The 12,791-nt window shown below is 45.4% G+C and overlaps 1 protein-coding gene across 1 annotated transcript in view; it reads right to left on the reverse strand.

The window, feature by feature from the left end:
- Window positions 1-12,791, reverse strand: part of LOC119397205 (serine-protein kinase ATM-like) — a 273,224-nt gene that overhangs the window by 15,011 nt on the left and 245,422 nt on the right. The window contains exons 55-57 of the mRNA XM_049416492.1: window positions 8,703-8,852; window positions 7,042-7,207; window positions 4,697-4,783 (exon numbers count right to left, since the gene is read on the reverse strand). Coding sequence (XP_049272449.1) covers window positions 4,697-4,783; window positions 7,042-7,207; window positions 8,703-8,852 — 403 coding nt within the window. The remainder of the gene's footprint in view (window positions 1-4,696; window positions 4,784-7,041; window positions 7,208-8,702; window positions 8,853-12,791) is intronic.

The following is a 12,791-nucleotide window of genomic DNA, read 5'->3' on the forward strand; positions in this document are numbered from 1 at the left end:
CTGAGATTGAGTGGCATGCGGGCACCATACCAAAACGTTTCGTGAATTTTCAGTGCTAGGGAAAGGGCGCATGTGTTCTGTGAGAGCTTTAAAAATGCGGATTTCTGTCTATAGTGAAACAACACATGACACACGGTAGTGCACACCTCAGAAAATAAGTAGACACGACAACTGAAGGGCCGAGCCCTCAAGAGCCTTTAAAATGTACTTGTAAGCGTCAGTGTGCCCTGATAAATTGATGACATGTTTTTAAAAGCTAGTTTCGGTTGCTACTGCACCCTTACGTCACGACGTCGTATGAGCTTATTGTCACGTGCTCGTGCAAGATAGCTGTGACGTTTCCACGGCAGCTGCGCTCCGTGGCTCCATTTGTGGCGCACAAGCGGCCATTTTGTATGTTGAGATGCCTGACATCATCACAACTAACCATAATGCTGCATTAAGTTGCCAGAATTGACGCTCAAGAAATGCAGAAGTTCAGGGGAAGATGAAACCTTGAAGAGATGAAAAATTCGTGAACCCAGGGTGTCGGTGGCTCCAAGCGATAACCCGTGTTCACAAATTTTTCATTTCTTCAATATTGATGCTGTAGCCTGACGTCATGGTAGTGTTGATGTCAGTAGGTGCGCCATGCAAAAATTGACTTTTATGTAAAAATGACATGTTTTGGCATTTCCTGAGCTTCACACTGGTCAGGGCCGCGCGTGTACAGGAGACTTGTATGGTGCAGTGAACTGAGCTTCTAAAATTACTGTCAGTGCCCGTTTAGGATGCCGCTGAGAGCAGGCCGACAACAGAACATTGGGTGGCAAGGAACAAAAGCCCCCTTCGGTTGGCAGTTGTGGTACTGTGTGTGCCCCACAAGCTTGTCTGCGACGTCGACAATACTCGCTTCACTCGTTGGCTTTAGCTTCCGGCTTTCTTGCCGCCGCGGGTGTGTGCGCAGGCTTGCCCCCCACCCGTCCCTTCAAACCTCAACAAGCCACTCGTGGGTGCCACCACGCTAACCTCACCAGCTTTGTTAAAAAAAAAAAAAAAAAGATCGGCTTTTGCATTGGCAGCGTCATTCTTCGGTTGCTGCAGTAGTCTCTGAACTGCAGTTCGTTAATGTAACACCAGGTGAAGCCACAAGAAAAAAAATCCTTGCTCCGTGTCGTTACGCTTTGAGTTCGCACCGCATAAGGAGTACGTTCTTCATTTTCGATGCCGTGCACGCGCGACATTGGCTCTGGCAACGCGACGGCGCGTTGCCAGAGCCAATCTCGGAGGCTATGGCTAGACGATGACGGAGCAGCGTTGTATTCATGTCCTACGAACATTCAGTATTGCCATCCCTCAAAAACAAGCAATAGAGCAAAATAACGCAGTTTCTGCTGCTAAATAGATGTTTTGGTTGAGCTCTGCCTTCAATTCCCCTTGTGTTTAATTTGCGCACTTCTTTTCCGAATTTTCGTGTGGAAACTGAATAAACGAAAACCTGTTTGTAACTAATTTTTTCGGGAATTTGTCAATTTCGCTACATCCAGGTTTAACTGTATATGATGCCACTGGCATTTGAGCTATCATCATAAAGCTGAAGCCAAAATCTCCTAGTGAGATCAATGGCGCAAACATTGGGTTCTTTAAAAATACTTCCAAATGGTCCACCATTGCCTGAGAATGCATTTTCTCAGTCATACGCTGAATGGAGACTACTGGAAAATAAGTAAAATTATTGTAATTCCCAAATCAGGCTCATTATCCAATCTTATTATTTTAAGGACACACCATGTATGTTAGGACACCCTTAGGGTAAACATGAATAAATTAATAACTAAATTAGGGGTGTGCGAATATTCGAAATTTCGAATATTTTTCAAATAGTGTTTGCTATTCGATTCACATTGGAATTTTGCTATTCGAACTATTCGAACTTCCCAAAAACAAATACAGTCAACGTCCAATTGAAAGTGACCCCTTCAGATTTTCAATATGCTTCACCTCATTACACTCTTGTATTGCGGCAAAGCTGCCTTTCAAGCTCCGTTACGGTCGAACTTTGCCAAGACACAATGTCCGATTGGAAGTGGTCCCTAGATTTTCAATATGCTTGACCTCATCACACCCCGGTATTGCGGCAAAGCTGCCTTTCAAGCTCTGCTACGGTCGCAACTCAAGAAAACGCTGGTTCCAACATGGAGATGAAAGATGTGGCAGAGGTGAGGGCTCAATTAACCCTTTCAGTCCCAAATTAATTATTTTAAGTGTAAGCACCCGGTTTTTGAATTTTGAGATGTGCATGGTCATGGTAGTCCAAAAAAATGAAAAAAAATCTTTGCTCACACTTTTCAATGAAGAGTAAATAATGTCCAAATTATTTAATTAATAATTATTATTTCATATTTCCATTATTTTTACTCGATTTATTACTTAAACAGTTATTTAGATGGAATAGCATAATGCCCAATAGTCAACATTCCAATTTTCGACACAAAACTAAAATAAACGCCCTATCTCTGCATGCTGAAAAAAGAAGCTGCCTCAGCGAAATTCACGAATAGCATGACCACTTCTGTAATTTCTTTCTTCACACGTGACCTCGCTTTGTTGTATGTACCAGGTATGTACCAGGCACCATATGTAGAGCAGATGCTAAATATGAGCTCTTAAAGAAGAACCAACGCTTTATCTCTACCAGGTGCTTGCTCAGTGACCTTAAAAATTGATGATTCCAATTGGAATCACTGGGCCTGAAAGGGTTAATGCTGTTTTGGACCTGAAGTTTGGGCAAGAAGTCCGAAAAATTGGAAGCTGAAGCTTTTTAGCATCCAAAATTTCAGATGTTCATATATATCGACGTCTACGAGACATATTTGGAACTCCGGACTTGAAGGGAGCACACCCTTGTCCGCCACATCAGTTGGGCTTCCACAGAAGTTGAAAGAGGAGGAGAGGCTGAGGAAATGGCATCTTTGCCTATCACGTGGGAAGTATTGTCGGCAACACTTTGGTTGCACCAAATCATGTACATAAGTAGAATTCGGCCTCTACATTGCCTCATTCTTGATAAGAAAATTATGAAACACCACCCCGCCAGTGCTTCATTAACCTAGCGAAAAGAAACACTTTCATGTTGCTATCTCATAAGAATATGCTTAGGAATCCTCTCTAACTGCAATATCACTTTGAAGTATTCTAAAAGTATTCTAGAAATATTTTATTCGATTCACACTCATACATCAATATTCGAATTCGCTTCGCACCCAAAATTTTGCTATTTGCACAGCTCTAAACTAAATATAAGGTGTATACCGTATTTACCCGCATAATTTGCGCCCTCGCATAATTTGCGCACCCCTAATATTTAGCCAGCTTTGCTAAAAAAAAATTTACTCGCATATTTTGCGCTCCCCACCCTGCTCAAGCCAGCTCGCCGGCGCGCGCGCACTGGGAAACTTTGGACGGCCGCGCGGCCGCGCCCCGCGGCCCTCACCGAGCAGGCGAGCGCGATCATACACAAGACAGGCTGCGAGTGCGAAGTCCCTTCTTCCGATTACTTCGTTCTATTCTCCGGAAACCGCCGAGACCGTACCAACCGTACCCGAACACCTAACCTGTTCACCGGTTGTCGGAACTATTCGAGCGTTCTCCCGCCGTGAGAATGCATGCACGCGACACGGCACGGACTACTTTCTGCGTCGGAGGCGTGCGAGGGCCAGTCGCACCAACATTTTCCCGCGCTGACCCTCCTCCTCTGCGTCCGCGCTGCGACGCAGCCTTCATTGATTTCGGAAGTTTAGGCAGTTTAGGTTTTGCGATCAGCCAGTTGCGTTTTCACTGTTCTCTTGCGCTGGGCTACAATAACTATTTGGCAAAATTCAAGCTAAGGAAATGGGAACCGTGCCGCAGAAGAGTTCGCTTTTTAATACAAGACCGGGAAGGAGACCGTTCCGAGGACCGAAGCATGGAAAGTTTCCTGCTGTTGAAGAATACCTTTTCAAATATGTGCGAGAGCTTAGGCCCACCAGTATCGCCGTGCTGCGGCACCTCGTTACTCCCAGCATTGTCGCGAAGAGCTTCAAGAAGACGCCTCAATGCACTCAACGGAACCAAGGACGACGCGCTTTGGGAAAGCGGTGACAGCAGCCGCGGCGATGATTCTCAGTCGGACTTCTCAACCAGTGATTCTGACTAGACCGTGCATGGCCGAATCTGGCTGGTTAAAGTACGTGCTAATTCTGTTAAAAACCGTTCGTTTGCGCTATAATTTATTTCCTTCTTTAATGTATTATATCGCGCGTGTTAGGACTATATATTGTGCATTATTTCAGATGTGCTCGCGAAATCTCCGCGTAATTTGCGCACCCCTTTTTCGGAGCTCCAAATTTGCGAAAAAAAGTGCGCAAATTATGCGAGTAAATACGGTATATTACAAGAGATAGAAAACTCAAGACAAGAACACTTATATCGGATATGGGAAGAGCAAACGCACATTCGTGTGCCCACAAGTACCAGAAGCAAAGAAAAGTGCCCATGAAATATGACAAAAAGATCTTTGTGGAATGTTTCTGATTACCAGAAGTGTGTGCAAGGAGCGAAAATAATGCAAGAAAGGGCAAGCAACAAGGAAGAAGAGAAAATAAAAATACTGAGGGGCAGTGTGACTTGTCAAACATGATCAAATCATGCCAAGGAACCAGGAAAATGTCTGACTCACCGAGGTCAATGTGAATCAACTCTGCCGAATGCTTGTCAACAAGAATGTTGGCACAGTGACGGTCTCCCAGTCCCAACACATAGCCAACTGCAGGTGCAAACAAAAAATGCCACTCCAATAAGAAACAGCCACGAAACATCAAAGAATAAGCAAATCATGCAAAATCATGCAAATCCACGCCAAGAATGACTCACAAAGGTGTGCCACAATTGAAACCCATAACGAAATTCTCGCAACAATGGAACATTTTCCTGTCCCCTGCAAACTCCCATAGGATTTAATGCATCTCGCATTTCTCAACAATGAAATGTTGCTTTCTCGACAATGAAATGTTCTGAAATACGAAAATTGATGGTAAGTTTCCCCCCATGTAATCTGCGTGCGAACGATCAGCATGCTCCGAAATGTGCTCAAACGTCTTAGCTTCATACTTAAGCCACGTAAAGTGCCATCACATTGCAATTGCGTGGGTGTTGCCATCTTTGTTTACAATATAGGCCCAGTGGCAGAAACAGTCACACGCACCGGACAGTCATTTGCCATCATGTTGCTTGCTTAGACCATTTTTTTGTAGTGTTTTTATTTCTCTAATTCACAGCAGCAATGCGTTCATGCTGGCAGCATGGCAGCTCGCTCTTAGCCGTTGCGGGGGTGCCATGCGCAAGCGGTCTTGCTCACGCACATCAAGTTTCTCTTGCTGTTCAAAGAATGAGCCCGGGACCCAATTTACCGAAGTTCTGTGGCACCGAAAAGCGGCAGAGGAGGAATGGGTGCCATGGCTACATCGGTGCGCCGCGTCGTCTGCTCAATTCCGTCTACAGTTCTGTGTTCGCTCTACGGTGTGTCACCTTGTCAGATGATTGCCGCACAGCCAAAGCTTGCCATGCACTTTGGACACCTGTCGCATGGACGATACTGTACGGCACCGAACGCAGGCGCGTCGCTGCGGTGGGCTTGCCGCTAATGTAGTTGGGGGCTACATGTGACGATAATGCTTTGTTTATTTATTCATAATACCTCAAAGGTCCCACATGGGACATTACATGAGGGGTGGGCGAACGAAAAAACTGGCGGGTCTGGTTAGGTTTCATGTCTTGAAAGATGGTCTTCAATGGCAGCTTTGAAGTGAGCAATGTCGGTGATGAGGGCGATATCGGATGGAAGGGCATTCCATTCTCCGGCAGTATGCAAGAAAAATGAACGTTGGTAGGTGGTCGTATGAGCACGTGGTAGATATACAGCATTTTGGTGCGAGTGGCGAGAGGAACGATGTGCAGGAATGATGATTTGGTTTCCTGGAGGCAGCGAATGGAAAAACCTAAAAAATAATATTAGACGAGCAGTCTTGCGGCGAGAAGAAAGTGAGGGGAGGCAGAGCTGGGATTTTAGGGCGGATACACTTGATCTGTAGGAATAATCGGAAAGAATGAACCTGGCAGCGCGGTTCTGGACTGATTCAAGGGAATTGTTTATATTAACTTGGTGATTGTCATAAATAGCAGAGGCATATTCTAGTTTGGATCGAATCAACGTTTTATATGCAAGTAGTTTGACTGCAGGGGATGGTGATGATAGGTTACGGCGTAGATAACCTAATAGGCGATTGCAGGAATTAGTTAGTTGGAGAATATGATGGGCCCAGGACAGATCACTAGATATATGTACTCCTAGGTATTTAAATGTCTTGCATTGGGTTAATGTGTTGTTGTTGAGAGAGTAAGAAGGAGCTACATAGTTACGGCGACGATGAAAGGACACGTGGGAGCACTTACTGACGTGCGCAGTTCGTGCGCCGCAGTTCGTGTGGTGCTCTGCGAACACGCTTTGTTGCGAAGGAACAGCTATGCATTTACAAAATGAAACGGGTCGACAAGGCATGTTAAGTGAACTTCGGCATTAAGGTTTTGTTTCGCTGACTGTTTCCCTATTTTTACTGCATTATTTCGCGGCAACAAAGTTCTCGCACTGGCGAATTTTTTTGGCTTCCCCACCAATTTCGTTATTGCGGGGTCCAACTGTACAATGAGAAAGGATGCTATGTATTACTAAGAATAAATAAACTCAACTTCCAATATCTGGCTCTATTTAGCAGCTTACCAGAGATAAGATAAAAGTTCAATTCTGTAGTTTTCTTTCTGCAGCAGCACCTTTTGAAATGTGCAGTGGTTTAAGCCAGCCCTGCTCTGTAAAGCAACCCTGTTCTGTAAGCCATCAGGTGTTAGCGGCTATCGTCCCATCATTTTTTACATTTGTTTGTCCATGTTCTTCATGCTCTGTTACTAAACATGAAGCTCAACCGACCCGCCCAACTGATAGTTCTACTGTTAGCAAAGAGGTATGCTTGCCTACTGATCCTGTGGCGACACTGTGGATGTACGCCCTGCGTCGCTCAAACCACCGGCTCGGTTCTGGGAATTGCTCGAAGAAGAAGTACCGGAAAACTGGGTGGAAGTGACTGCAGATTTCCTGGTAGACATGCAGGCGCTCTGCCGGGGAACCCTTGTGCACTTTCTGCGCACAGCAGGAAGAAGCTCTCCAAAATGATCACAGCGCAGATAAAGAGCAAAACTGGAGAAAGAGTGACACACACGTGTGTCGTCCTTTCTACCATCCTAGTTTTTTGTGCGCTGTGTTAGATCAAAATCAAGAATTACCAACTCATTTAAGTGGCAATTTTCCTCCAGGTAGACAGAAAGACGACGTTACACTGAGTCATTCTTTTCGAGTTTTCTGCTACAAATCATGTCATTCAGTAAGTACCAACTCACTCAAGAGAAAGTTATTGTAAAGTTGCCATGTTTGAGCTTGAGACACAAACATGACCACTACTGAGGCATGACACATGATCCATCATAATGACCCCTCCCATCCATGCCTCGATGTTTAAAAATCACGACAGCTGTGTTAAGAGGCAAACAATGTAAATGGCAAGTAGGCATGCATTATGCATAGGCTCTTGTGTGTATTTGTGAATATGCCTGCATGTTTTGATGTGTTCATCATGTCTATGTGAATTCGCATACGCTTCTGCAAAAATTTGTGCACATGTTTACCTGTCTGCTTATGCCCATGTTACGCATACACTTATCTCCATACTTTCGCCAGGACCATGTAAAGTGACTTGCAGGGCCAAATAGGAGTGTGCTACAGAGGTTCAATGCATTGAAGTCCCATCATCCCCCATTTCCTATGTTAGAATTCAATTATTTATTAAGAAATTTTGTGCAGCTAGTGCCCTGAAGAAAGAAAATAGTACAATGAATAATCTTGAAACCACTTCCATAAAATTTAGGACTTTCGAAGGGGGAATAAGCATTCCAGGACTTTAGAGGGCCTTGAAAACACCACTAGTTCAAGGGTGTCCAACAATTTTCAAAGACCTGTACACACCCTGGAGGTTGCCCGGGCACGAGGTGGTTGGGCAGCATTTTTGAGGCCATAGGGAAGCATCTAATCAAATAAACCAATGGGGTTTTACGTGCCGAAACCATGATATCATTATGAGGCATGCCATAGTGGGGGATTCCGGATTGTTTGGGAAACAACATTATGGTACCTAACAACAACAACAACAACAACAACAACAACAACAACAACAACAACAACACGTAAGTTATAGAACGAAAGAGTGACAATGCACACTGCATACGGGGGCAAGTGTTGCCTAGGCAATCGGTGCTTGCCCACAATGCACTGCTTTTCTTCTTCATTTCTTCATAATAACAAGAGCCTCACTGTAAAAAAAAAAAACAGTGGAGCATTGCCGTTATAGATGGGCGCAAGACTAGTCCTTGTTCCACTTGGCTCGGTGTGTGTACATGGCATCCAAGCACTACCTCTACCAAACAGCATTACTAAATGCAGCAGCATCTAGGAGACTGCAGTTCTACGGCAGGGTGTTTATCATCTGCACAAGGCAATGCTGCTCACGCACACTTTCGCATAACAGAAATGACATCTCTTGCTCAAATGGTGCATGAACCCATTGAGGGCTAGGCTAGCTGACCTGCATGGCAGAGCGGCAAGTCGCCGCTGTCCAGTCTTGTGGCTGGTAGCGCTGGTGGGCCCCTGTTTGTGGTGTGAGCAGGAACTCTGAGAAGGGCTGCGTCCCATCGCACCACTGCACCAGGCCACTGCGGCGCGAAAGTGGAACCACCTGGATACACCAAAGTGAACTCTTGTTAAGACAAACTCTGCTACACCGAATTCTTCGATTTACTGAACATTACGGAAACATATTGGCCGCGAGATCGAGCGGAGTCGCCGCCTAGCGGCTTCTGGCTGAACCGCGCCTAGTGTGGATTGCTCCATGCGTTGTCTGCTAGCCCCGTTGTGTTTGCATGTGCGCGTACATCATGCAGATCCTCAAAAGGCAGTTTGTTCCGTTGCGTTAGTGCAACTTTAACCGCTCGTACGTATGCCTAACACGATGTAAAGAAGCATTTGGCTTTGATTGGCTGTATATGTACTGTAATAAGATCAGAGAGTGCGCTTATCGAGAGTGCTGTGTGTGGTCGTCGTACCCTCCATTCACGAGAGTCATATCAGTGTAGGTGCCGCTCTGTGGTTCAAGCGCATTGCAAAGTGCGCTTGGTGTTACCCTAAAGATGAGAAGTATTAAATCTCATGTGAATATAGCCTTTTAGCGGCGTGGTGGTAAAAAAAGGCTCGCATGTACTTGAGCGTTGTGGTTAGGTGTTGTTTATACGTTACGCGACGAGCTTTAGTTGTGTACGGTCCTGGTCTCACTAGAGAGAAATATTTCTGTTAAGTCACGTCTGACACTTCGGTACTTAAATTGTCCCCTAAAAAGTACAGAAAATGAAATGACACAGAAATCGCAAAACTGAGTTGCCTTGCGCTATTTTAACTTGTGGCAAAATTTATACAAAAACACCCGTGTACTTAGATTAAGGTGCGCGTGAAAGAGCGCTGATTGTCAAAATTAATCCAAACGGCGTAGTTTACATTTGTGCCGTAGTAATTTCACGCAAAGCCACATCTTTTTTTGTTTACATTATCTTCAGCGTTTGTGTTGCGTGTTTAGATTGACGAAAGGCAGCGGACATTATTCACGTGAAAAAACGTACTTTGATCCCGTGAAATAACCGGGCCTTTGTTCCATTACTGTCGTGCAAGTAATCAACCGAAGAAATTTCCGTGCTGTACAGTTACCTTTGTGTAAAGTTACTGGAATAACAACAAGTGTGTGCGTGTTAAACGTCTCCGTAGCGCTGTCAGCCACGTAACTTTCCTCAGTAAACCTATCAAATGTCCTACATTTTATGGAGAACTGAATAAGAAATGCGAATGAATATTTGAGCATGCAGTGCAAAGTGCTATTTCAACTCGTGCAGGAATACGGGCTTTCTTTTTGTTGAGGGGCATCCAAATGAACAAGAAGTAAATAGTTAATTCAGTCGCGCTATACAGCAGTGCGTAGTAGGTGGAACACAAGCTAAACATGTAGTACAAAAAAAACAAGAAAACGTGACCCATTGCGAAAACGCCGACTGTCGCCGAAGGCGAGCAATCCGTTCGTTGGCAGAATGCGCTTCTCTCACAAGTAATTGTAATGTTCGGTGCGCTTTGCGCATTAATTCGGGAATGAAGAGCGCACATATTACCACAAATCTGCAGTCAACGCATTTTGTTTTCCGGAAATCGGGTCACATCGCTCACAACGAAGCGCTGTTGTGCACGTTTGTATACGCGCCGACAGCGCGACGACGGTGCTGCCACCTGTAGCCCGATCTCGCGGCGAATAGTTGCTTTTCTAAAGACTCATGTTTTTAGGGGCGAAGCTCCTTAGGGTGTGGGTCGTTCCCTCCTCTGTAGTAGTAGTATGTATGTAGCCAGCTCTACTTTAATGAATTGCTCACTAGATGGCGTTTCATGTATTTCTTAGAGCTCTAGTTTAATGAATTGCTCACTAGATGGCGTTTTATGTATTTCTTAGAGTTGCTGTTTAAAGATGACAGACGGTGCTTGTATAATGCGAATGGCGCATGTCATTGGATGCCTGCGATCGTAAAAGGCGCTGGATCTTGGCGCGCTTTCTCTTTCGCTTGGGAGCGGACACTTTCCCTGCATTTCACCGATCACAAAGCGGTGATAATGAAGGGACCACGTAAACCAACAGTACAATAAAAGTTTGATGTTTAATATATACACGGTGTTTCACACTCTTTATATGATGTACTGGGCGAATTTCACGGAAGAGTTTCACGGTTTACCGATGATTCCCTCCGGACATTCGCCCCACTCATCATCATTCACCCCGTGGATATGCTGTGATTTTTTTTAATACAAACCAATTCATGGTTAAGACAAACCTTTTTCGGCACCAGCCAACGCTTGGCCTTTTCGATTTGATGAGCTGTGGCAACTAGCTAATTCAGCTAGTGATGTAAATGGCATCATGGTCACGTTGAGGTATTACCATAGGTCCCTAAACCCATAGGCCCCTAAACCACCTTCAGTATTATATTACCGTATATTGCCGATTATAAGTCGACATTTTATTCATAAAATGACCTTCCAAAGTTTGGGGGTCGACCTACAATCGGAGTTGACCTATACGCGGAATCGTAAAGTCGACTTATCTGTGGGGTCTGACGAAAGGTCGCCGTCCTCGGATTTCCTGCTATTCGACGCATCGATAACATCAGCCGCAGAGGCAGCGGAGTCACGGCAACAGCTATCGACCAACGCGCGCGCGCTGCTTCCGGAGCTGGACATTTTTGCGATCTACCACGACGATCGCAAAACTATAGCAAAACCACGCGAGGTGAAACTACGGAGCGTGTTTAAAAATCACCGCCGCGTGGCATTAATGCGAACTGCTTGAGAAACACGGTCTCGAAAGCAGCATTTCAAACCTTTGATAGAGGGCGAACGATGCTCTATGAATAAAGAGGAATTTACCTTGGGATGCGCCCTGCAGCTTTGTTTTCATACCATAGAAACGATTCGTTGACAAACCATCGGTGTCTGTGTGGGCTGGCAACACTTCGCAGGGAGCTAAACCACATGACCAGTCATATGCGCCCACAAGCGTCTTCGGGTCTTTTTGCACTCATGCCTATTCGCCATTTCTGCATTTCGCTTCGCTTGCGAGCAGTGGTGTGCGCGATTTGCGACACTGCCAAACGAACGCCAAGATGCCACCACTACGCCGGCAACAGTACAGCGCTGCTTTGAAGAGGCAAGCGATCCTCTACGCAGAGTCGGAAAGCAACGTTGAAGCAAGGCGCAAGTTTGATGTGTCGGAAACGTGCGTGAGGGAATGGACAAAACAAAGGACCAAGATCTTTGCGTGCGCTGCTACACACCGTTCCTTTCGCAGACCAAGTCTGGACGATACCCTGCCGTTGAGGAGGCGATTCGAGATTGGGTTCATGACCACCGGCACCCGTTCTGACGGCGAGCAGCAGCAGTGGCTCACACAATGGCAATGACCGTGACTGCGTCGTTCTCTCAAGAGACAACGAGTCGTAAGCAATGTTTCACGGGCAAATAAATGTTTCTTTGCATCACTCCCTCTTCTGAAAAACTTATTGGTGAGCTATGGCCGCAGCATGAGGCTGTGTTCGGAGTCAATTTTTTTTTTTTTCCTCAAGAAGGGGTTGCAAGTTGGGGGGTCGACTTATAATCGGCAATATACGGTAACATTTCAAGTAAACATGTACATTTAGTTCAGAATGCTGTCATAATCAACAATACCAAATGCAGCAGTGCTACAAGCTGTGGGTTCGCCACAAAATAAAAAAAACAATCCCACGCTCCTCTCCAGACCTTTCAGAATTTCCAGCATTGGTTGTGACCTCACCAGCTGCATCTGGTCACATCAGCAGCAGCAGCATGAAACTATTTGTCTGATAGCAGATATGTGCACTCCCTGCTCTTCCTCCTCGCACAGTAAAGAGGAGCACTTTGTCACTTGGAGCACTTCATCAGAACATCGGCTACTGCCCAGAGTGGCGTGATGCCAATGCTATCATGTTTGCAGCACTGAACCACTTGCTCTGCACTTGGCCCGACGAATGCACTACACCGAAAACCATCGCATGCCACAAAAACAAAAAGCAGTGGT

The sequence above is a fragment of the Rhipicephalus sanguineus genome, chromosome 6, assembly GCF_013339695.2.
Source record: "Rhipicephalus sanguineus isolate Rsan-2018 chromosome 6, BIME_Rsan_1.4, whole genome shotgun sequence".
Lineage (NCBI taxonomy): Eukaryota > Metazoa > Arthropoda > Arachnida > Ixodida > Ixodidae > Rhipicephalus > Rhipicephalus sanguineus.